Source organism: Sander vitreus, chromosome 2 (genome assembly GCF_031162955.1).
Source record: "Sander vitreus isolate 19-12246 chromosome 2, sanVit1, whole genome shotgun sequence".
Lineage (NCBI taxonomy): Eukaryota > Metazoa > Chordata > Actinopteri > Perciformes > Percidae > Sander > Sander vitreus.
This window is the reverse complement of record NC_135856.1, coordinates 29,782,480-29,805,693: the sequence shown is the minus strand read 5'-3', so window position 1 is coordinate 29,805,693 and position 23,214 is coordinate 29,782,480. Positions and strand designations below refer to the sequence as shown.

General features: G+C 42.4%; 1 protein-coding gene across 2 annotated transcripts in view; it reads left to right on the top strand.

The window, feature by feature from the left end:
- rims1b (regulating synaptic membrane exocytosis 1b) overlaps positions 1-23,214 on the top strand; it is a 61,975-nt gene continuing 38,761 nt past the window's right edge. For both annotated transcript variants that reach the window (XM_078265061.1, XM_078265054.1), the window contains exons 1-15: positions 1-287; positions 769-1,679; positions 8,248-8,288; positions 10,024-10,134; positions 10,832-10,931; positions 11,562-11,685; positions 11,785-11,841; positions 12,158-12,204; positions 12,361-12,476; positions 12,563-12,693; positions 13,712-13,883; positions 15,633-15,786; positions 19,589-19,742; positions 20,296-20,412; positions 22,704-22,766. In XM_078265061.1, coding sequence (XP_078121187.1) covers positions 1-287; positions 769-1,679; positions 8,248-8,288; positions 10,024-10,134; positions 10,832-10,931; positions 11,562-11,685; positions 11,785-11,841; positions 12,158-12,204; positions 12,361-12,476; positions 12,563-12,693; positions 13,712-13,883; positions 15,633-15,786; positions 19,589-19,742; positions 20,296-20,412; positions 22,704-22,766 — 2,585 coding nt within the window. The remainder of the gene's footprint in view (positions 288-768; positions 1,680-8,247; positions 8,289-10,023; positions 10,135-10,831; positions 10,932-11,561; positions 11,686-11,784; positions 11,842-12,157; positions 12,205-12,360; positions 12,477-12,562; positions 12,694-13,711; positions 13,884-15,632; positions 15,787-19,588; positions 19,743-20,295; positions 20,413-22,703; positions 22,767-23,214) is intronic.

Genomic DNA, 23,214 nt, shown 5'->3' with positions numbered 1-23,214 from the left:
ATGTGGGTATGCAACCTGTGCCGTAAACAGCAGGAGATTCTTACCAAATCAGGAGAATGGTTTTCAGGGTCAGGGGCGCGACCTGGGAGCCTGGGCACCCCAGCCACTGGAGGTGAGGCCCAACGGGACAGGAAGCTTCTCCGCTCCAGGTCCCAAGCCCCTCCCTCCAGCACCAACGCCAACGCGGGGCCGCCGAACGGGACACAGCTTCCCGCCAGTGTCACTGCTGCCAAGGGGGCCGACACCATGCCTGGCTCCCGCTCCCAAAGTGAACCACCTAGAGAAAAGTAAGGCATTAAGATACACACATTGGACACAACTTCTGTGATACATTTCATTTTTATGCGCCAGTTACTGCCACTAAAGGACTTTTGACATTTCGTTTTTTCATTAACATGATGGAAAATGAAGAATTGGAGAATGGGAACCATATTTTTTTCAAAACCCAGAAAGCCAGGATTGCTTGCTGGCTAAAGCTCCTGTTGTTTTTTTAATCCCTGGGGTAAACAAATGGATCTGTGTCTGTTCTCATCAGTGCAGAAGTGAGGTCACAGGTTTTAGTCTTGAGAGGTCTTTGATTCAATCCCTTTTGTTTTCATCCAGGGGGTGAGTTAGGTAAGAGTTGTTGGCTAGTGGAAGTTTTAATCTGTTCGTATGGTTTCGTATGGTTTTCATTTACAAATGCTTGTTATAATGGAAAAAGATGCACCTGTGTTTATATCTGTAGACACATGACACATTGGTATAATTAATCCTTTCCTCATACAGGAAAAGGCCAGTTTCCCTCCATGAGCAAAATGGTAAGGGAGGCATGGGCCGCGGTAGTGGCCGAAGAGCTGCTGGGAAGTTGCCATCTCAGTCATCCCTGGATGAGCGAGTGGTTCCAGGGGAGAGAGGAGAGAGACGCTTAGGAGATGGACGGAGGCTGGAGAAGATCCATTCTCAGGACTACGAGGACGGGGAGGGGAACTTGGGTCGTTCAGAAACCCACCGGAGACGCCCCGAGGACGAGGAGCAGAGGGAGCGCCAGCGCCGCGAGGAGGAGTTCCAGAATCGTTACCGTAGTGATCCCAACCTGGCACGATACCCGGTGAAACCGCAGAAGGAGGAGCAGGAGATGCGCATGCACGCCAGGGTGTCCAAGGTTCGCCATGAACGGCGACACAGCGATCTGGCGATCAACGAGGTGGGATTGGGGCCTGGCGACGGAGGAGGGGGTGGAGGAGGGGGGGGGGAGGTACCTGAAAACCGTCTGGCCAGGAGGGGTGGAGGTGGAGGAGGGGCGGGAGACCACAAGGCCCTTTTGGAGAACCACCAAGCCTACTCTGGGGATAGGACCGTGGGGGTTGGAGGGGGCGCTCCACCTGCAGGAGGTGGAGTGAGATCAGGAACCCAACCTGGGGGACCGGTGCCTCCGGATTGGGGCCAGAACAAAGGCCGCCTGGAGCACGGTCCGGCACGGACACCAAGGGACAAGGGTGGGGACAACCTGCTGAGGAAGGACTCTCAGAGCTCGGACCAGTCGGAGTCTCTGCGGCCGCCCCCTCCACGGTCATACAAGAGCAAGCGCGGAGTGAACAAGAGGCAGATGTCCATCAGCAGCTCAGAGGAGGAGGGCGGCTCCACGCCCGAGTACACCAGCTGTGAGGACGTTGACATGGAAAGCGTCAGCGAGAAAGGTCAGTCAGACAGATGTGCTCACTCCACTAGCTTACTAAGCTAAATCTACCCGTACTTGCATACCTTGCACTGTTTGCGGTCATCCATTTCCTTACGTTAGACACTGTTCATCTAAGTTATTTGTTGAAGCTAGCCAAATAAAAAAAGTCTCCGCTGTCTTTTTCTTCTCATCAAAACTTCTTAATAAGCAGCTGTAGCTCACGTGCTCATCCTTGATCTGCACACATGATCCTCAGCCTGTCTACCTGAATCATAACAAACCTTGATTTTGATCTCTGCATAAAAGCTTTCAAACTTTGCCTGCATCACCTCCTGCACTGTATACCCAGTGTACTGTGGTGTGGATTAGAGTCACAAGTTTGATGGCTAAGTTGCAAAAATTGTAAAGATTAAATTATCCTAAAACAGCTGAGTAAAATAAGAATGCCACAACAAAGCTCCTTTCCATTGCAGCGTCTTTCCTCTTTCCACACTTGATGATCATATTTTCCTAGCCATAGCATCAGAAATAGCCTTGGTAGTAGGATTACGATAATGTGCACAAAAAAAATCAGAGAGATACTTTGGTATACTTTGCTAATTTCAGAGTGTAAAACTATACGATAAGTGATAGGATGAAGCACCCACCCAGCATACAGTGAATTACGATCCCTGTGTGTCATCTACACCTCTGTGCTGTGGCTAAACCCTGCCGCTCCCAGGACATCTCTCATTTATTCGGAGAGTCCCTGTGATTTAGGCCAGCAGATTTGTGGAATTAGGTCAGTGGCTCGCATGCTACGTAATGCTTCGCAAACAGCCAGCTGCACCAGCCAGCTGCAGCAGCCAGCCACGGACCACCACCCAAAATCCAGCCTGGTTGTGGTTGCATGCTGCATGCTAAGCGCTGGCTTCGCGACAGCTACGCATTCCGCCGCTTACTGCTGCTAGAGAAGCGATGCTAGGCTGCGCTATACGCCACTGGAGAGCGTCTACATTCAAGAGGCAGTAGGCAGAGTTAGCTGTGCTCTGTCAGCTTATCTGTCTCACCGGTCACAGAAGGGGCCTGTTCCAGATGTTTTAATCCAGATTACTATAACTCAGGGACTGGTAATGGGTAGATGGTGTGGATTGAGTTTATTAGCTGTTTAGCTACACTCTTTAGCTAGCTGGGCCTCGAAACAGGATATTTCCTTTTACTCTCATCTGTGGCATAAGCACATTTTTGCCAGATAATGTGTGGTATGCTTCCTTACATAGATACATTAAGCTAAGTGAGATGGTAACACAGGGTCAAGTCTTCTCTTTCTGCTTTTAGAAGAAATGGCATTTGATGGAATGCTGTTGCGTTGGATACACCCTCTTCCTCTTCAGTGGTTTAATAGCACCAGACTTGAGAATTAGTGCCGCCAGTTGTTTATCTCAATGCGCCCATGCGTCCTAATACTCGCATAACAGTTAGTGGAAGGAGTTATCTGGAAATTAGTTTCAAATGTGCGCCGAATTTGGATAGACACTTGGTTATTGACATATGATCACCTTCAAGTTGATATGGCGAACTTGTTAGCAATACGTAGCTTATTTACACATCCAGCAGTCACAGAGCAACATTAGCATTCATTTGGAGTTGTGTTTTTTTGGCCACCTGGCAAATCCATGTCCAATGTCTGCTGTTGAACTGTGGCATATCAAAAATTTCAGTTTACAGGAAAGTACTGATATGTTTTTATTGGAATATATATATATTTTTTATATAACTTTAGCTTTGGTGATAAATAAGTGGATAAGATAAGATAAGATAAGTGGTTGTAAGGTTGAATATATTTAATATTTTTTTAAAGCCAGTAAATGATCCATATTGGATCCATTGAGTAAGTGCCTGTCAAACAGATAAACATTGGCTTTATTGGTTTGAAGATATAAATCAGGGGATGAGAATTCACACACTAGTAGAATGGACTGTTTGCACATTCCACTGGATTACAATCTCTGATTTAGTGGTCAACATAAAAAAAAGCTAAACGGATTCACTCCCACTAGTGATCATCAGAGGGTCATTGCAAAAGGAGTAAATAGCCCAGTCATATTTCCAGGAAAGTATTCATTTATCTTTATATTTTCTTGAAAACAACCTAAAAGTAACGTACAAGTATGCCATTACCTAACATAATCTGAATTTATTTAGACCTGGTAAACATTCTGTCAACTACAGCATATTTGACAAGTAAGAAAAGTTGTAGAAGTACACAAGTTTAATGCAGAGCACAAGCATTGAGGCAATGCGTGCACATAGCTGGGATTACAAGCTTTGGTTTCGTTTTTTTTCACTCACAAAACAGACATGATGGATGCTGTTTCGTGCAGAAACAGTTATATATATATATATATATATATATATATATATATATATATGTTCCAAGAATCCTCTTAGCAGAATTATTGTAAACAGTGTTTACACTGTGGTTTCCTATTCTGCCCAATGAATTGCATCCCACCGGATATACAAGTCTCGGAGACTGAGGCTTTAATGTATAGGGATAGGCGGTGCCCTCCCCCTGCCTGAAGGATAGTTACACCAGGCGTCTCAAGAAAAAGTCTAGTCTGTTGAGGTCGGGAAGAAGGTATCGGATTTAATTGATTGATTGATTGACTATTGACACAGCAGATTTGACTCAATGTTTGAAGTCAAATGGAAGCAGGGAGGATTTAATGTAACTGGGTTACTTCCTTGGCGTAAAGTAGAACACCAAGGTGATAATGGTGCCAAGGAAATGGAAGAGGAAGCCTGCTGTTGGAATGACACTGTGTCCCAGTGCACCTCAGCCACTAGTGTGTGTGTGTGTGTGTGTGTGTGTGTGTGTGTGTGTGGGTGGTATTCCTACATTTACCAGAATTACTTCAAAGGTGCCCAGAGAATGAGCATGAACTTGTTGTACTATACTGTACTACTGTATGTGTTGGTGCAGAGAGCATCAGCAATGACATGGAAAGTGATTTTCTTTAACGACTTTTGAAAAATTAAGCTCAATCATAACGCATTATGTCTTTAATTTGCCGCCTGTCTTTTCCACTATGTAGGACATCAGTGCAAATTTAAAGTCGAAAAAAGAAGCCATTGCTTTAACTCTGATGCCAAATTCTGATATTTAGCACTGATGATTTAGATCTTTTTCTGATGTCAGTCTCAGTTGTACTAGTGCTGGAAGCACCCTTGATCCAGAACCATCATCGGAAGTCGGAAATTGGACATTTGAGTCAGTTAGGGGTTTCCTAAAATTTGCTACAGTAAGAATGCCGAAAATACAAACTCACCGAATAGTAGCTAATGTTCTCAGTAAACATTTTGGTGGTAAAACATTATATTAGGAGGGTGCAAAGTAACAAAATAAAACACAATTTACTCTGATCAATAAAGTTATTTCAAACCATGTAAAATATATACATATCAATGTTTTGTACCTATAGATATATACATTTTGCGTTTTTAAAATAAAACTATCCCCGATTTACTTTCCTTTCAAATTGAAACTGTACAAACAGCACTCCATAAATCCCAAGGCAAAAATATAATAAAAAGGAACTCAAAATGAAATAGATATAAACATTTCTTCGCTGTTTTCTTCGCTTTTTGCTGGCAGGTTTCTCTATAGAGCCCCCCCTACAGCTTGGGAATAGATATTTGGCAGCTCCTATGTTTACTCGTGTCTGACTCCTCGTTCGGTCAGTCTGCCGTTTCCTCTTTCTCTGTTCCTCCGACGATGCTTTCCTAGCTTTCTGCTTCTTTTTTGCCGGCTCAGCCATGACGATAGTGTGAAAAACTCCATCGCTACCTTGTTAGCCGGTTCCTGAATTGGTGTGTATGTGTGCAGTGCCGTGAAGCAATTCGTTACATCGCGAGACCTGATATCACGCCATACTTCCTGACGCTGAGGCCACCGTCTCACCAGACGAAAGTTGCAAGGGTGGTTTTTTCCGCTCACAGGCGCTAGGGGGAAGCGAGACGACCACCATTCAACTCGAAAAAAGTCATATAACCATTCCAATGACTCCGAAGCTGTTCAGTAAATTAAGCTAAAAAAACCTGCATAGTTCCCATTTAAACAAGTTGACGGGATGTAGAGAATTTTGATACATCATGTTGGAGGGATTTTGTTGCCCTTGTTCATTTTAGTGACTGCAATTGGTAAAATAGCAGATGGAGCGGAAGAGACACACACACACACACACACACACACACACACAGTTTTATCAAGAACAATACTACGTTAATACCTGCAAAGAGTGGATGCTTTGATGTAGCATCAGTTAAAAGAGCAGTCCAGATTTTGTAATCTGCCCAGCGTGTTTCCTATCCCAAACCAAAAACCCCTACTCAGCAGTTCAAACTGTGGAGTCAGCATTTATCCTCTCAAGCATTCTCAGTGGACTTTCAGTTTTCAGATTAGCAGCACTGGAGTCATGTCTACTCAGACTTTTTTTTTCTTCTGATTTCCAGAGCAGTCATTTTTTTTCATTTTATTCTCATTGTATACTACTAAAAATGTATATGTGTTGCATATGTATTTTCCATACAGTTGAAGGTTGAGGGCCAGATGTACGTACATCTGCGAATGTAGCGTTATCAGCGCCATTGCCAACCCGCAGAAAGCGCACGCTGTGATACTTCAGTTTACGTCGTATTTACCAAACCTGCAGTTCATCGGGTAATCGGCGCCTTTCTCCGCCCACTATACCGTAAATTGCGCTGTAGCAAAGCGTCAAGTACTTGTTGCTATGTACAGCTGAGTGCAGACTGCGATATTCCCACTGCTGATGCTATGACTGTTTGAAATGATTCCGATGCCAGTATTTGTAACGTAGCGAGGAGTTTAACAACTGCTGGAATTGAATTTGAAGGCTGAGTCGGAGATTCAATGTCATCTTTGATTTCTTCCAGTAACTGTAATATTGCATGGCTTAATCTGTAATGCTTAATGATTTCGTGTTCACTCAACTGAAAAAGTGTGATCCTGGCAAAAATCCTTTCAGCTCGTCTCCTATGTCTTCGTCTTGCTCGGATTACTGCTGCCATTTCACCAGGAGGCGTATGCGAGGAAACCAGCTTGCGCCTGGTTTACACTTGCTTTTAAGAGGCGGAGAATTTTCACCGCAAAATAGAGATGCGCTTTCACGGGCGGTTTTTGTGCATACCGCGGAAAACATAATTAGGCACACTTTACGCTTCCCCTTCCCTATCTATTTGGGGAAACTCCCACTTTCCCCTTCACCCTCCCATGAATGCATATGCATGACACGGAAAAGCGCAATTTGCCATTTTCAGCTCCCGCAGTCTGCTCTTTTACCTCAGTGCGGCCTGTTTGTACATACCTCGCCATGCTTTTACGCGCACGTTGCGAAACGAATACGCCTGAAGTGGGTGCAAAGGGCTCTGAGTCCCTCCCTCCCTGCTCTCTTTTCCCAGAACCTTCCATTGTATCTTTCATCTCACTCTGTGCCAGGCTTGAACATTTCACTTACCTTGAAACTGAAGCTCTTTAAAGTCTTTTTAAATCCCCATCTGATGTCAACTTGCTGTTGTTTTATGCCTGTGGTGGAAAAGTGGCCACAAACCTGACAGGCTTCTCTGGTTTGGTGCTGGGCCAGTTAGTTCTACTCGAGCCGACCATCTGTCAGTGTTAATGAGAGCTGGGATACTCTGACAGGCACTAGTGTCTTTGTCCCTGGCCAGGCTCTGGCATGAGCTCTGGACAGGCCAGCACAGTGAATCAGTTTAAGTTTTTTTAGCTGTTCTGTAATGCTATTTTAATTGGCTTTTCTCACTACCATTATTATGTAACTTTTATGCCTTTGTGATTCTTTTTTTACTTCCATTTAATTTCTAAAAGAGCATTGTAAGGAGGTATATTACAAAAATATATATTTGTCAAGGTGGACATGGTCCATACGTGGATCCTGCCAAAAGAAGTATACAGTACATTCGAGCATTCCCATAGTATGTTTATAAATGTGACCAGTGTTTCAGGTTGGGAAAGATGTATAAGAAGGATGGGAAGACTATGACAAAGAGAGGCCCTGACAACAGTGTCCCAAACTGTGTCAAAATCTTTCTTTTTACCTTTAGCCAAGGAGTTTATGCTTTCTGCTTGGTTTGTCTGTTTGTTTGTTGGTTCGTTTGTTTGTCTGTCTGTCAGCAGGATTACAGAATAACCACTGGCCTGATTTTCATAAAACTTAGAGGAAAGGTATAGCACGGGCCGAGGAAGAACCTATACAATTTTAGAGCAGCTCTAAGTTAGAGGGCGGATACACAAAGTATTTTTCACCTTTGTTAACATTGTGAGATAGGGCATTTGTGCTGCATACATGTGGTGTCGGAATAATCGGAAAAATGAGTTCCTGACTGGTAAAATTCACACTACATGCCTTGGCGGAGGACTGCAGTCTCCGAGTGCCCTTCTAGTTTAATATAAAACCTTAAAATCTTTTTCCCAGTCTCTCCTACCTGGAACTATATGATATACATTGCATAAAATATATTTCTTCTGGGTACTGACCGAGTCCTCTTTCTCTTTCTCTCTTTCCGTGCAGGTGACTGGGACTGTCATTCTCTAGATCCTACAGTGTGGCATGTAAGTTTCAACAAAACATGACAGATTCAGAGCATTATTATGCTGCGTCTGCCCCGATTACTTACAGTAACTCACATACACATGCACACACACACAAATTATGTAAGGACCAGTATGTAGGATTTAATGGCATCTAGCTGTGAGGTTGCAGATTGCAACCAACTGAATCCCTCCCTTTCCAAGCGTGAAATGGTAAAACCTAACGTGAAAACGCTAAAGGCCCTCTTTAGAGCCAGTGTTTGGTTTGTCCATTCTGGTCTACTGTAGAAACATACTGGTACAAAATGGCAGGCTCTATGGAAGAGGACCCACTCCCGGTGTAGATATGAAGGGCTCATTCTAAGCTCAGGAAAACACTCGTCCCTCATTCTTTCAGGTTTCAGGTGATTATACACAAATTAAAACATTATTAGTAGTTGTGTGCATTTTTCCCTTATAAGACAATCCAATACGTATCTAGATACATGGGCTACGATACGGTTCAGGGACGATACATTTTAATCTGGAACGATTTAGTGCGATTCGATGTTGAAACCATTCGGTGCGATACGATGAGAGATGATTCAATCTGATAGATACAGTTAATATTCTTTTAATGTACACACATTCATTTCCCATTATAATTTAAAATAAGCCAATTCTTTCAAAAGAAGCATTGTCTATCTTCAAATAAATATATATTTCATAAAAGGGGCCAGAGAATAGTAAACCCAACGTTAGATGCTAATAGAATACACTGTAACTTCAACTTCATTAGCTAGCTTCTTATGACCAAAATAGCATCCACATCAGCTCCATGTTAAATGAAACTGCCTCCTTGCTGCTGTAGTCAGTAGAGACACTAACTCAAACACAGGTCCACGTTACACAGCCATTGTGAGTACTCCAATACTAATCATATACAGTATTACGTACACACGTGAGCACAATAATACTGTCGTGAGCGTCAGCATGCGGCTAGCAGACTTTTGTGCTAATGTAACTGAACATCTTAGAACATATAAACGTCAATATAAACTTAACACACCCAAATACATATTATACCAGTCTGCTCACGTGTTTATGAACACACACATGGATGGATGACTCACAGACCGCTAGTACAATTTACATCATCCACAGTGTATTCTTCTTAGCCACTTTCACCGCTAACTCCAAAAACGAAACCTCGCAGTCGGCACGTTTTTTTTTTTCTGCAAACCCAAACAAAGGCACAGATTTGCTGATCCCCGCCACATTGAATATGAATGACCAAGTCCTTAAACACACAAATGGCGAGGCTTTTGTCTCCCTCGCACATAAATACACACCTGTCTCTTTCGACAGCATTGCGCACACCACAGCAGCTTCGTTGACTTGACAGCAAAAGCTTCAGTCAACCGATTCGTAACGTTAGAACCGCGACATCGACCGAATCTTGCACGGAGCACCGAATGCAGGGGTCCGTGTAGCGATGTAGTTGCATCTGTGATAGTACAACCGGATACCGATTTGTATCAGTGAATCTTTACACCCCTAATAATTAGAATATTATATTCCATTTCTGCCATTAGATCCCCCTAAATCCTACACGCTGGTCATGCATTAATACAAATCAAAAACAAAACACTCATTTTTACATACAACTACATAGTGTATAATGAACTGAGGAAATTTACAATTTCCTTCCCTCTTCTCTGTTTTCCCTACATTCTTCCCTACCCTCCTTCACCATGCCTCATAACTTTTCCTATAGCATCCAGTTACATGGCAGCCGTCCAAAGAGGGCGACCACCTAATCGGACGCATCACGCTGAGCAAGAGGTCGGCAATGCCCCGCGAGGCTGGCTCCCTCCTCGGACTAAAAGTAAGCAGACAATCGCCCACATTTAGACCTGGATCACACCTAGCTTGTAAATAATGTGTTAGTATTTGTTTTAACTTCAGTTGAGTGCTAAATGAGCTCAAACTGGAAATAGTGATGTTTTGTAATTCCTGTGAAAGCCGCGTGGTTTACTGGGTAACAGACATTGAAATTGATACAAATATGTAGAATAGTGCCTGTTAAGCAATGACTTGTCTCGTATTGCCAGACCTTCCTCCACAGCGCTGCGAAGGAGGGTCTGGCTAGTCCACACAGCATTCCAGGATGGGAGAAAAACGTGCTGTGGTTTATTGGCATTTCTTTAAACCAATCACAATCATCTTGGGTGGCGCTAAGCTCCGGACGGAGCCACATTGCCTCTGCAAAATAAAAGGAACTTATTTTGGTGGAACGTGTACGTTCAAAAGTTGTTTTAGTCGTGCAACAGAAAACTCAGATTGGACAGATAGTCTAGCTAGCTGTCTGGATTTACCCTGCAGAGATCTGAGGAGCAGTTGACCATAGTCCACATAAATCCACCGGAGTTTAGAATGCCAGCAAAAAGAAAGCGGAAGGTACCGGACAGCCGGCCAAAAATGGGGGACATCTGGCAGAATTTCCGGCAGGACCTGAATAATCCCCGAAATGAAACGTCGTCGATATAGATTAATTCATTCTCCTTTCTCTCCTTTGTGTGCAGGTGGTAGGAGGGAAGATGACAGAGACAGGGAGACTCGGGGCCTTCATCACCAAAGTCAAGAAAGGCAGCCTTGCAGATGTTGTGGGACACCTACGAGCAGGTGCAAACATTGTTTCTATAGTGTGCAGGAGCTGTAAATGACTCAGCAGGTGTTGAAATAGCCTGAACAAAGAGTAACATCTAGTAGGAATCAGTGCTAACATTGGCAAGCTAGGAACTAGCTTCCACTTTCTAATTGAAGCTATTTAGCCTAGTTTGTTAGCTTGCACTTTGTGGAGTGGAATAAAAACTTAGCAGCTTACATATGTTGAATGTTATAAAGGTGAGATGGCTTGAATTGATTTCAGCTGATAGCCAACACATGGCCAAAAATGTCTTGTATCGTTTGTAGGTTAAACAAAGTGTAACAATCTCCAGAAAACAGTGCACCGTTGATAGCAACGTCAGCTTTCAGATGTTAGCCAACTGCTGCGAAAAGAAGCACCCACTCAGACTTAAAGTTATTCATTTCCACAAATATGTCCAAAAACTGTTTTATCCTCTTGAAAAACATGCATAATAGCTGCATTAGCATTGTAGTTTATATTTCCTCACAACAAAAGTGAAGAGAATTCAAATTTCAGTTTGACTTCAGGACGTACAAGTCTGTCTTAGTTTTTCTAATCAAATGAACTGCGAGATGAGCCTCAGGCTGGATCATCATTATGTATGTCGGCCATCTTGGTTCCAGGTGACGAGGTGCTGCAGTGGAATGGGAAGTCGTTGCCGGGGGCAACTAAGAAAGAAGTGTACAACATTATCCTTGAATCCAAGGCTGAACCTCAAGTGGAAATAGTTGTTTCAAGACCTATAGGGTAAGATTAACTTCATCAATATGCAATAATTATCATTCAAGTACTTGAACATTGGCATTGACAGACACTTTTGATATGTCTCCTTCCTTTATCTCAAAGCTCTATCCACCGAATTATGTCCAAAAACTTCTTGAGAAAAGTGTATAGAGCATATCAGTAAGTAGTGTTGATTTAATGGGTGGAGCCCCTTCCCCTCACGCCTTCCCTGAAATCCTGAGATCCAAAAGATAAATCCCTTTTTCCAGCTATCCTTTTCTCCTCTACTACCCAACCCGTTTAACATGTAAATGTGTATTTGATTGACTGCTCGCCCTTCTTCTACCATACAACCGTTTATCGACATGAGTCTTTCACTCATTCATTCAGATGAATGTTTACTAAAGTCCTGTCTGTCCATCCTGAAAGTATCTTTAAGTATATTCTGTACATTTGAAGTTGAAGAACTCACTGACTCTCTTTTGCTTTTTCACAGAGACATCCCAAGAATCCCAGAGTCATCCCACCCTCCTCTAGAATCTAGTAAGTGTTTATATGTGCAGCTTTATTGGCTATATATGGCTATAAGTAAAGCTTCCGGAGAAAAATACACTCTTCAAAGTGTGCTCTAAGTCAAAATTTTGGGGTTTATTGCGGTTTTTTTCTCTGATTTCTAACAACTGATGTTCTCTATAACAGCAGGCTCCAGTTCCTTTGAGTCGCAAAAGATGGACCGTCCCTCGATATCAGTGATGTCCCCTACCAGCCCCGGGACCCTCCGAGACCTTCCTCTGGTACTGCCTGGACAGCTCTCTGTGAGTATCTGAAAGAGGAGCCATGTGGTTCATGTGAATGGATATAAACATGCGTAGAGGCTAACGGTCTTCACACATTTTTACAGGTGAAGCTGTGGTACGACAAAGTGGGCCATCAGTTGATCGTCAACGTCCTTCAAGCCATAGACCTGCCACCCCGACCAGACGGACGACCCCGGAACCCCTATGTCAAGATGTACTTCCTGCCTGATAGAAGGTAAGGTCATTGTATTAATTTTCTTGTATTTTGTGGGTCCATCTCACATGTACAGTACACCAGTAATTACTACATGGTAAATGAGCATCAAACCAGCAGTAAGGACTATAATCAAAGGGATATCTATCTGATTAATCTTATAGTTTTAATTTGCGTATGAAGAATTTAAAAGTATTTAATGCCAACAACTTGCCATCATCCACCCTTGTTATTTTAAAGGTCCCATATTGTAAAAAGTGAGATTTACATGTATTTTGTGATTATAAAGCAGGTCAAGGTGCTATATAAATACTGTAAAAAATTTCAAACGATCGATTCACAGAGAAATGTGCACAGCCTGTATTCAGAAACTGTGCCTTTAAACGAGCCGTCAGGACTTCTGTACAGTTGTGATGTCACAACTATACTGTATATATATATATATATATATATAGGTAGAAAGTGCCGCTGCAGTGTTGTTACAGTCATTCCCTGGCTGCAATAACGGCATGAGTACAGATGCGGAAGACCTGGAAACGCTAACTAATCAGAGCAGACTGGGCTTTTTCGGGAAGGGGGCTTAAAGAGACAGGCGCAGGGTGTTTTGGTAGCTCACCTGGTTGAGCGATTGCCCCGTGTACTAAGGCTCAGTCCTTACCGCGGTGGCCCAGGTTTGAGTCCGACACTTGGCCCTTTGTTTCATGTCATTCCCTCTCTCTCCCACCATTTCCTGTCTTCAGCTGTCCTATCAAATAAAGGCCAAAAATGCCCCAGAAATAATCTTTAAAATAAAATAGAGACAAGTGCTAAATCGGACAGAGGGTGAATACAGGTATATTCACACAGACAGTATGAGAAAAAGCATGTGCTTTTTGAACATTGAAGCGTGTAAACATGTTACTAGAAACTCGAAATACAGTACCAGCTTGAACCTGAAAATCAGCATGATATGGGACCTTTAAGGGAACACTGTTTTTTAATGTCATTGTCAGAAACATGCTTGTAATCGAAACTCTGTGTGTTCACGCCTTTGTTCTAGTGATAAGAGTAAACGGCGGACTAAAACAGTGAAGAAGAGCGCTGAACCAAAGTGGAACCAGACCTTCCTATATTCCCACGTTCACCGGCGGGACTTCAGAGAGCGCATGCTAGAGATCACAGTGTGGGACCAGCCCAGAGTCCAAGAGGAGGAGAGTGAATTCCTGGGAGAGGTGGGACACACACAATATCCATATACTTCTAGATTTTTTACACTGCAATAATTTGCAGAAAGAGCCGTTGCTGCTGCATTACCTGCATTTCTTACTGCCATTATCATATGTGTGTTTTTCTTATGGACAGTAAACAGGAATATATTGTGTATACTATAATGTTACATATACAGTATATGCTGTATCATAATCTGCTTTTCCAGCACTTTACTGAAGCTTTGAGAGAGAATGCATGAGAGTGGAGAGGAGTGTTACAGGGATAGAGACAGAGAGCATCGCGTCATACTCTGAATGCCACGCCCACCAGAGGGGAAAACAACTCTCCACAAAGTTTCAGTTTCAAAGTTTTATTGTCACATGCACAGTAAGGAAACTTGTTTCCCTGTACATTGAAATTCTTCCTTTGCTGTCCACCGAATGCCAAACAATGTGAAATCTACAATATATACTACAGATATACAAATTAAAACAATTTTAAAGGCAGTGTGTGAAAAATAAATCAATAATAATAATAATAATAATAGTAAACAGTGCAAATGTAAATAGTGCAAGTTATGAATGTGCAAACTGGAGAAATGTAAACAGTTGAGTACAGTTTTGAGGTAGACCATGAGTATAAACTCCTTTTTTGCTGTTTAGGAGTCTGATGGCAGTAGGAAAGAAAGAGTTCTTTAGTCTGGTGGTCCTGCATTTTACACTTCTGTACCTCCGGCCTGAGGGTAGAAGTGTGACCAGTCCGTGCTGGGGATGGGTGGGGGCTCCCTGAGGATGGAGGCGGCTCTCCTGTGGACCCTGCGGTGGTAGATGCTCAGCAAAGGCAGTGGAGTCCTGGTGATCTTCCCTGCAGTCTTCACCACTCTCTGCAGGCGTTTGCAGTCCATAGCAGTAGTGCTGCCGTACCACACTGTGATGCAGCTGGTCAAGATGCTCTCAATAATGAAGCTGTAGAAGTTGCTGAGGTGCTTAGGCGACATGCCAAACTTCCTCAGCCTCCTCAGAAAATACAGCCGCTGCTGAGCCCTCTTTACCAGCTGTGTGGTGTTAAGTGTTCAAGTGAGGTCCCCACTTATGTGGACGCCCAGGTATTTGAAGCTGCTCCCCCTCTCCACTTTGAGCTCCCGGATGTACAGTGGCCGATGAGTTCTCCTCTTCTTCTTCATGTCCACTATCATCTCTTTCGTCTTGTCCGTTTGAGGGTGGGGTTGTTGTCCTCACACCATGACACCAGAATGGCCACCTCCCTCCTGTAGGCCGCTTTGTCCCCGTCAGTGATGCATCTTATAACTGCACTCTCCATTGACTTGTATTGAAAAAACGCTCTCCAGTGACTTGTATTGCGTGAAGAAGCCTTCTTGTCAATTTCGTCTGCTAGCAAACAACAGAAAAATGCCTAAAAGTTGCCGTGGTGGTATTCACTACCAACAGGGTAAATAACCCACAGTCTTCCCATTCTCTCTGCTGATTCCTCACATCTGTATCCACTTTTTTCTTCATAACAGCTCAGTTTTTTGGTTTGGCAGCTTTAGTTATGGGTTCTTTACATTACACATATGACCTCACAGCAGCTTTTAGGCATTTTTCTGTTGTTTGCTAGCAGACGAAATTGACGAGGAGGCTCCTTCACGCAATACAAGTCAAGGGAGAGCGGAGAATTCTCTCCCCTCTCTGACAAAGTGGGTCCACCCAACTGTTTCTCTTTTGCTCACTCATCTGCCTCTTCCACCCTTTATCTCCCTGTCCCTCTCTCAGATCCTGATAGAGTTGGAGACGGCCCTGCTGGACGACATTCCTCATTGGTATAAACTCCAAACACATGACATGTCCTCTATACCTCTGCCCCAGCCTTCCCCGTACCTCCCGCGAAGACACGTCCATGGAGACAGCCCCAGCAAGAAACTACAGAGTATGTCTGCTTTTATACAGTATTTTAAGTCTGTGCGTGTATACATATGTGTGTGTTTATGTTAGGGCTGCACAATACATTCATTTTTATTTTTATTTTTTTATTGTTATCGTGATATCAACTGGCGCAATAATAAACTCAACGCAAAAGGCTGCGACATATCGCGAAAGACACGCAGAGGTTTTTTGAGTTAGTTGTTCAAAGTTCAAGTTCAAAGTTCAAACACTTTATTGTCATTGTGTAGCGCACTGAGATTACTTTGTGACAGCCCAAGGGTGCACTAAAAGTGATAAAATACATGTTCGATAGTACTGGAACAATTAAATAAATATAAATGCGTCTAATAATAACAATAAAATAAATGTAAGTTTGTCTAGAATCACATATATTATAAAATAACATCAGATAATAATATATAATGAGCTGAAAATGTTAGATAAAAGTACTGAAATATATAAATGTATATTTGTATAATGGGGGGGGGGGGGGGTTGAGATCTCCACCTATGTAGCGAAAACGTTCGTTTCAACATTAGGGGGGACAAATTATAACTGGGATGTCTGGGTCTTCCCACAGGACTTTTGAGCATCAAACGCTTCATTTCCTGCATTGTGGTGAATTTTTCTGCAACAGTGTGTGCCTTTTCTGCATCCAGTTATGGTGCAAATGCCTTTATTCATGTGAATATTATTATTATTATTATTAAAGCTATAGTGCGTAGTTTCTGTCGCCCCCATGAGGAATTCTAAGTAATGACAACAAAACTGTCCGTGTCGGTCCACATGATACAAGCCTTCCGTGATCGCGCACCACCCCTCCTCCACGCAGTTGCTAGTAACCAAGGAGGACACGGATGATTAAAAAAACATGATGGACTCCTCAGAAGAGGTAATTATCTTCACTTGAGTTTCTGCGCGGGAAATTCACCGGACGCCACAATCTTCTGAACACAGCCATACTGAGAAATACAGAGAGGGTTGTGTGGAGCTGATAGTCTTAATTAGCTTTGTAGCGACTCATTTGGCAATGGCTTGAATGGAACGGATGTTCATTAATATCAAAAAGTTACGCACTAAAGATTTAATTATTGCTGTATTGTTCAAAACTTTCTGCAGATTGAAAACATTACATGTTTCGAGATGTTTTTTTTTCAGGAATTATGGACACCTGAACAACAAATATTTGCTGGCCACAGCATTTAGACTCTTTGACTACATTACCCCCGGACAGTTTTTATCATTGGGGGATGGGGGGGTTATAACCACCCCATCCGCTGCATAAATTACGCCTATAGTTTTCGCATATTTTTCTCATATCGTGCAGCTCTAGTACATGTTGGATTTAATCCCTGTTTTGTGACCCTACAGTGCGTCTGAGTGTGTGCTTGCTAACCTTTCCTTTACTGAGCCTTCTCTTCTGTGTCTCTCAGTGACAACAGAACCTCTCAACCTTACCCTGTCCTCTCTCTATGTGTGTGTGTGTGTGTGTGTGTGTGTGTGTGTGTGTGTGTGTGTGTGTGTGTGTTGTGTATGTGTGTGCAGGGTCTCATCGCATCATTGATTCAGAGTTTGATGATGGTTTGATGGTAGTAACTAAAGGTGGGTGGGGGATATGGTTACCGAGCATTTTCCTTGTATTAGCCTGTAGGCGTCCAGCACTGGGTGAGAGAGCGTCTTCTTTGCATCCTCGCTCCATCTGTTTTCTCAAACCTTCCAGCCCTCCTTTTTTTTTGGGCTCCACTGTATGTTTTAATTTATTTTAGAACAAAATGCACCCAAATTTAAAGTAATTAATCTTTGCTGTGTCAGCGAAAGGCAAAACTTTAGCAATTTCATCATATTGCTACAGGACTGCAGATTTTGTAGTGCTGCAGTTTAGAAGTGCACTGTACTTCACTGAGGCTGCAGTGAACGGCTTCTCCTCTTCTGCTGGCCCGTAGACACACTGAAGCACTGAGTGCATGTTAGACTGTAGAGTAGGGCTGAACGATTCCGGGGAAAAAACTCGAATAATTTTTTTTAGCTCCATATTGCACCTTTTTCAATCATGTTAAATAAAGTAATAAAATCCACAGAAAATAGAACATTTCTTTAAACAATTTGTGATATGTAACATTATTCCAGCATTTATCTTATGAAAAAAACAGTAACTAGAATAATAAAAAGAGGAATAACAAATGTTAAACCAAATGTTACACCAGACATTCAACTAAATATTGCACATTCGATTAATTGCGGTCTTCACGATTAGCTAATCGCATTCTTTGAAATCCTGATTCCGATTTGAAATCGATTCATCGCTCAGCCCTACTGTAGAGCTACAGTTGTTCACGGAGTTTCCTGCCATTCTCCTGCATGCTTCCAGTCCTGCCTGAACTTCACTGAAAGGACACTTAACAAGTACACTAGAAGCTCAATTGTTGCGTTATTTTTGGCCAATAGAATCACAAAACTGCTTTGCTGTTTGACTGTTTCTGCTGTGGCACCTATCAGATGAAATGTTGACCTGGTTTTAAATATTTATAACTTTTTTACGGTTAATTTTGGCATTTCCAAATGCCAGATGGTTTGCCACATGAGGGAGTTAAACGAGTGTATATACTATATATATATTTATATATATATATTTATATATATGTATATTTATATATATATATGTATATTTATATATATGTATATTTATATATATATATATATATATATATATATATATATATATATATATATATATATATATGTGTATATATATGTATATATGTATGTAAGAGTTTTCTTATAATGGTATCCTTAAAGCTCCTCAACACAAAAATCTAATGATGTAATAATACTGTAAAGCCAGTTTATGTTCTGGCTGTCACTTTAATATATGATATTTTCATTTCTGATAAGTCAGGTTTAGCCATGTTTTTTAATACTACAATTCCCATGAGCCTCAGCCACAGTTGCTATAGAGAAGAAGCCAATCAGAGGTGCAAATCAGAGCTGTTGAAGTAGCCGGCTCGGCCAATGGAGGTCTCTAGTGCGCCTGCTCTATGGGCTGCATAGTGCGGAAGCATGCCAAAATTGTTATTCACAGTTTTGGCTCCATGAAGGCTCCCACTGAGCAACTCTCATAGTAATCAACCATGAATGCAGTTCTTAGTATACATCCCTATCAATACACTACACAGTGTGTACATAATGCACTACTTATAAATATTTCCTGCGACGGAGAGCGATCTGTACCCATCATGCTGTTTGGCAATATAATAGTTAATAGGGGTCCCCTCTCCAAACACTGCCCAGTGTGTACATAACACACTACTAATAGATATGTCCCATAGTTCTCAAGAGCTCACACCCGATGCTGCACTAGAAAATAATCGAAGGACAGATGTACAGACTCCTTCCATTTTAGTTTGATTGTTACGTACCTTGTGGATCACATGTGTATGACCTATTCTTTGTAGCCGTAGTGGTTAAGTTTCTCCGAGGGGTTAAAAGCCTGAACTATTATCTCATCTGGCACTCCATGCAGTGTGAAACAAGAACTGAGGGATGCAAATCTCACTGATCTCAGGTCTGACAGAGACATTGCAGAAACAGTCAACTACTCGTCATTTGCCTGTAAAACATCCTGATGTGATGTTCTACAGTCTGTAAGAGGATGGCATCTGTAGTGGTAGTCAGTAGCACAAGGCTGACAACTGGTGCATCCTTATCAGACGACACACAACTAATGCTTGGATGTGTGTGCGTGTGTGTTTCTTTGTGTGAATTCTGTTTTTTTGCCCCTGTGTGTGTGTGTGTGTGTGTGTGTGTAGATGCAGAGCGTAACTCCAGGGAGAGAGAGCGTGGCAGTACGTTGGCAGTGCCGGAGCAGCAGCGGCCCGTCCAGCACCGCTCCCGTTCAGTGTCTCCTCACAGAGAGGACTCCTGCAGGGCTCGGTCGCGGCCCGCACACGTGCCCATGCAAAGGTCAGCAACACCTGCCACAATTACCTGTACCTGGTGAACTGTCAGTGGAGTGTGTGCTGTCTGTGGTGACAATATTCCAGATTCAGCCAGCATCCAAACGGTAGTAGGTAGGTTAGTTAGGCTAGCCCTCATTTTCGGCAGGATGTCCGTCACCTTCCGTTTTCTTTGTGTTGTAATTCTAAACTCCGGTGGACTATGGTTAACTGCTCCTCAGATCTCTGCAGGGTAAATCCAGACAACTAGCTAGACTATCTGTCCAATCTGAGTTTTCTGTTGCACAACTTAAACAACTTTTGAACGTACACACGTTCCACCAAAAACAAGTTCCTTCCCGAGGCTATTTTGCAGAGGCGCCGTTGCTCTGTCAGAACTCATTTTTCTCCAATCCCGGAATGCTGTGTGGACTAGCCAGACCCTCCTCCGCAGCGCTGTGGAGGTGGGTCGGGCTATGCTAAACTAGATCAAAACCAAAAGTAAGAGTGGACATTAATTCATATCACACCTAAATAATAACCATAAAATAAATTCATCAGATATTTTTTTATTTCACCAGGAGCCTGGATGAGATCCACCATAACCGTCACCACTCCCACTCCCCTTCCCGTTACCAAGACTCGCACTTAGAGCACCAACGCTCCGGGGACTCGGACTATGAGTACTCTGAGGACAGGTAACTTGTTGTTGGGATCTGTGGGGATCATCATGGGTGGGGGGGTGGTGTTATGACTGTGTGTTTTAGGTGAACCTTTACAATAACACTTTATAATAACCATCATAAATAAATGGTATTTATTATTAGTTTCAAATTTATTTTTACCTTTATTTTATCAGTAATATTCCCATTGACAGTCAGATTCTCTCTTACAAGGGGGTCCTGGCCTAGCCTGGCTCCACCCTCCTACGTACTTCCGCTCAATTTTCATTTTCTGGGTTTGCAGTATATTCTTGGGTTTCCTCCGATCAAATTTTAACAGGTCCAATCACCGAACAGAGGGAGTGGCTGAGAACGATGACGTTTAGGTTCAGTAACCTCGGCGAGTTCCGTAATAGCGGTGGAGAAAGATGTGGTCCGTTGTGGCAACGCTGCCGAATATCCAGAAAAGCCCGAAAACCCGTTTTGTTGGTGGCCATGATGTTGTGGCCCTCCTCCCCACGGGGTTCGGGAACAGCTTGATTTTCCAGCTTGCTCCGTTAGTGGTGAAGGAGTTAGCTAAGGCTAACGCTAGCGATGCTAAGCCGATAGTTGTCTCCCCTCTTGTTAGCCTGGTCCCAGACAGTACTTGGGAAGGCGGAGCCAGGCTACCAGAGTGGCTCTGGGCAAATCCAGTAGTTTTAAACTTCAACTGAGTACCCGCCTTCAAGGAAGTTAACACTTGTCAATGGAGAGAGGCCAGACTCTCTATACAAATGAAATGTACCAGAGTCTGGTAGGACCAGGCTAGTCCTGGCCAAGACAGCAGCATAAAAAGTTTCAACATGACAAACAAACAAATGACGGACGTAAAACAAACACCTCTAGTTAATAGTTATTTTACTGTTAACAAACACTTAAATTATGATTTACAATGTGTACTAATTATTACAATGCATGTTAGTTTCATCATTAGTTTAGTGTCATATGAAAAATAAGTTCATAAATGAAGCTAGATAGTTAATACTTTGTCAATGGTTAATAATAGTTTTTTTTAAAACATGTATAAACATTATTTGGATGGCTATTATAAAGTTGCAACAAATGCTTATTCTAATTAGTTAATGATTAATAAATGGTTAATAAAGCATCAAGTAACACTAATTTGGCCCTATTAAATCTTTTTTTGCCGATCTAGAAGAGATGATTATTGGATTGTATGTTCACTTATAACGGCTCTCTAAATAATGTTTATAGATGCTTTACAAAGTCTTAATTAACAGTTTACAAGGTATTATATTCATCAGGTGCAACTTTATAATAGCCGTCGAATCAAGTGTTTTATTGACGGTTTATAAACAATGTCTTAATCATTAACAAATCCTTATAAAATATATAAAATGGTATGATGTGAGCAACAATAACCTCTTAAAACAACAGAAATTATAGCAAAACTGATAATCATTAGTAAATGTTATTAATTATCATTTTGTTGTTAGTTAATAGTAAAATAGTCTTGCTTTGCCAGATCCTCCTACAAAGCGTACTGAAGGAGGGTCTGGCTAGTCCACACAGCATTCGGGGATGGGAGGAAAACGGGCTCTGGTTTGATCAGAATCGTCACGGACGGTGCTAAACTCCGCACAGAGCCACTGAAAAATAGTTTTGCGAGAGAAAACTCAGATTGGACAGATAGTCTAGCTAGCTGTCTCAATTTACCCTGCCGAGATCTGAGGAGCAGTCAACAATAGTCCTCATAAATCCACCGAATTTAAAATTCCAACACAAAGAAAGTGGAAGGAAACGGAAAATGCATGCATCCGGCGGAATGTCCTGTAGCACCGGAGCAATCCCGGAAGTTGAACGTCAAGGATATGGACTAAAAGTAAAATAACTATTATGGTGGTTATTATAAAGTGTTACCCATTTCACTTTTGAATTATGTAAAAGAACAAGATGAACACACATTGGATCAGTGCTGCAAGATGCTCATTCAGCAATGATTGGACAGCAGCTCTGGGCCAAAATGTACTCCCAGTATGGAGCCTTGACATGCTAATATTTACTTAGATTCCATAAAGGTTGAATCCTGTTTGGGTCGATCAATGTGTGAAATGTGATATTACCAAACTACTTTCTACTAATACCACTAACAGTGTGAAACTAGTCATTGCAACATGAATGCAACTGAACTGAAATCTCAGAGTTACGATTTCGTGGTTTCTCTCATTCATAAACTCACTTTGCCTGTCTGAGTTGCCATCCTCTTCTGTTGTGTTTTCTCGGGGGTTGTTTCTCATTTGTTCACCCATCGTCATGGCAATGGCCAGTGAGGTCCTGGAGATGCACAGGTCTATCCGTGGCGGGAGTGCCGAGTGCCTGCACACAAACAGGTAAAAAATATAAATAAAAGAACGACAACCACCGCTCAGCTTTATTTTAATAAAATATGCCATCTTTATCATCGTTTCCATCCTCACTATACTTTAACAACTCCATCTTAACACACTTCATGTTAATATTGTCAATGCAAACAGAGTGTGTGGGTTGTCCTAAATGCACTGTAGATACTGTAGTGTGTGTGTGTGTGTGTCTGCATTTTTGCAACCGCATGAACACAAAATGTCTCAAAAGTGTCACATCAGGATCAAGCAGGAGGAGCACACTCATAAATTCATGCCTGACTATTTTCTATCACCACAACTGTCTCATGAAAACACACACACACACACACACACACACACACACACACACACACACACACACACAACACACTGATGACTGTGTGAGGGGATTAGAGACCTGCTCAGTGGCTGACCTCAAAGAAGGCAAAGCTCTTTT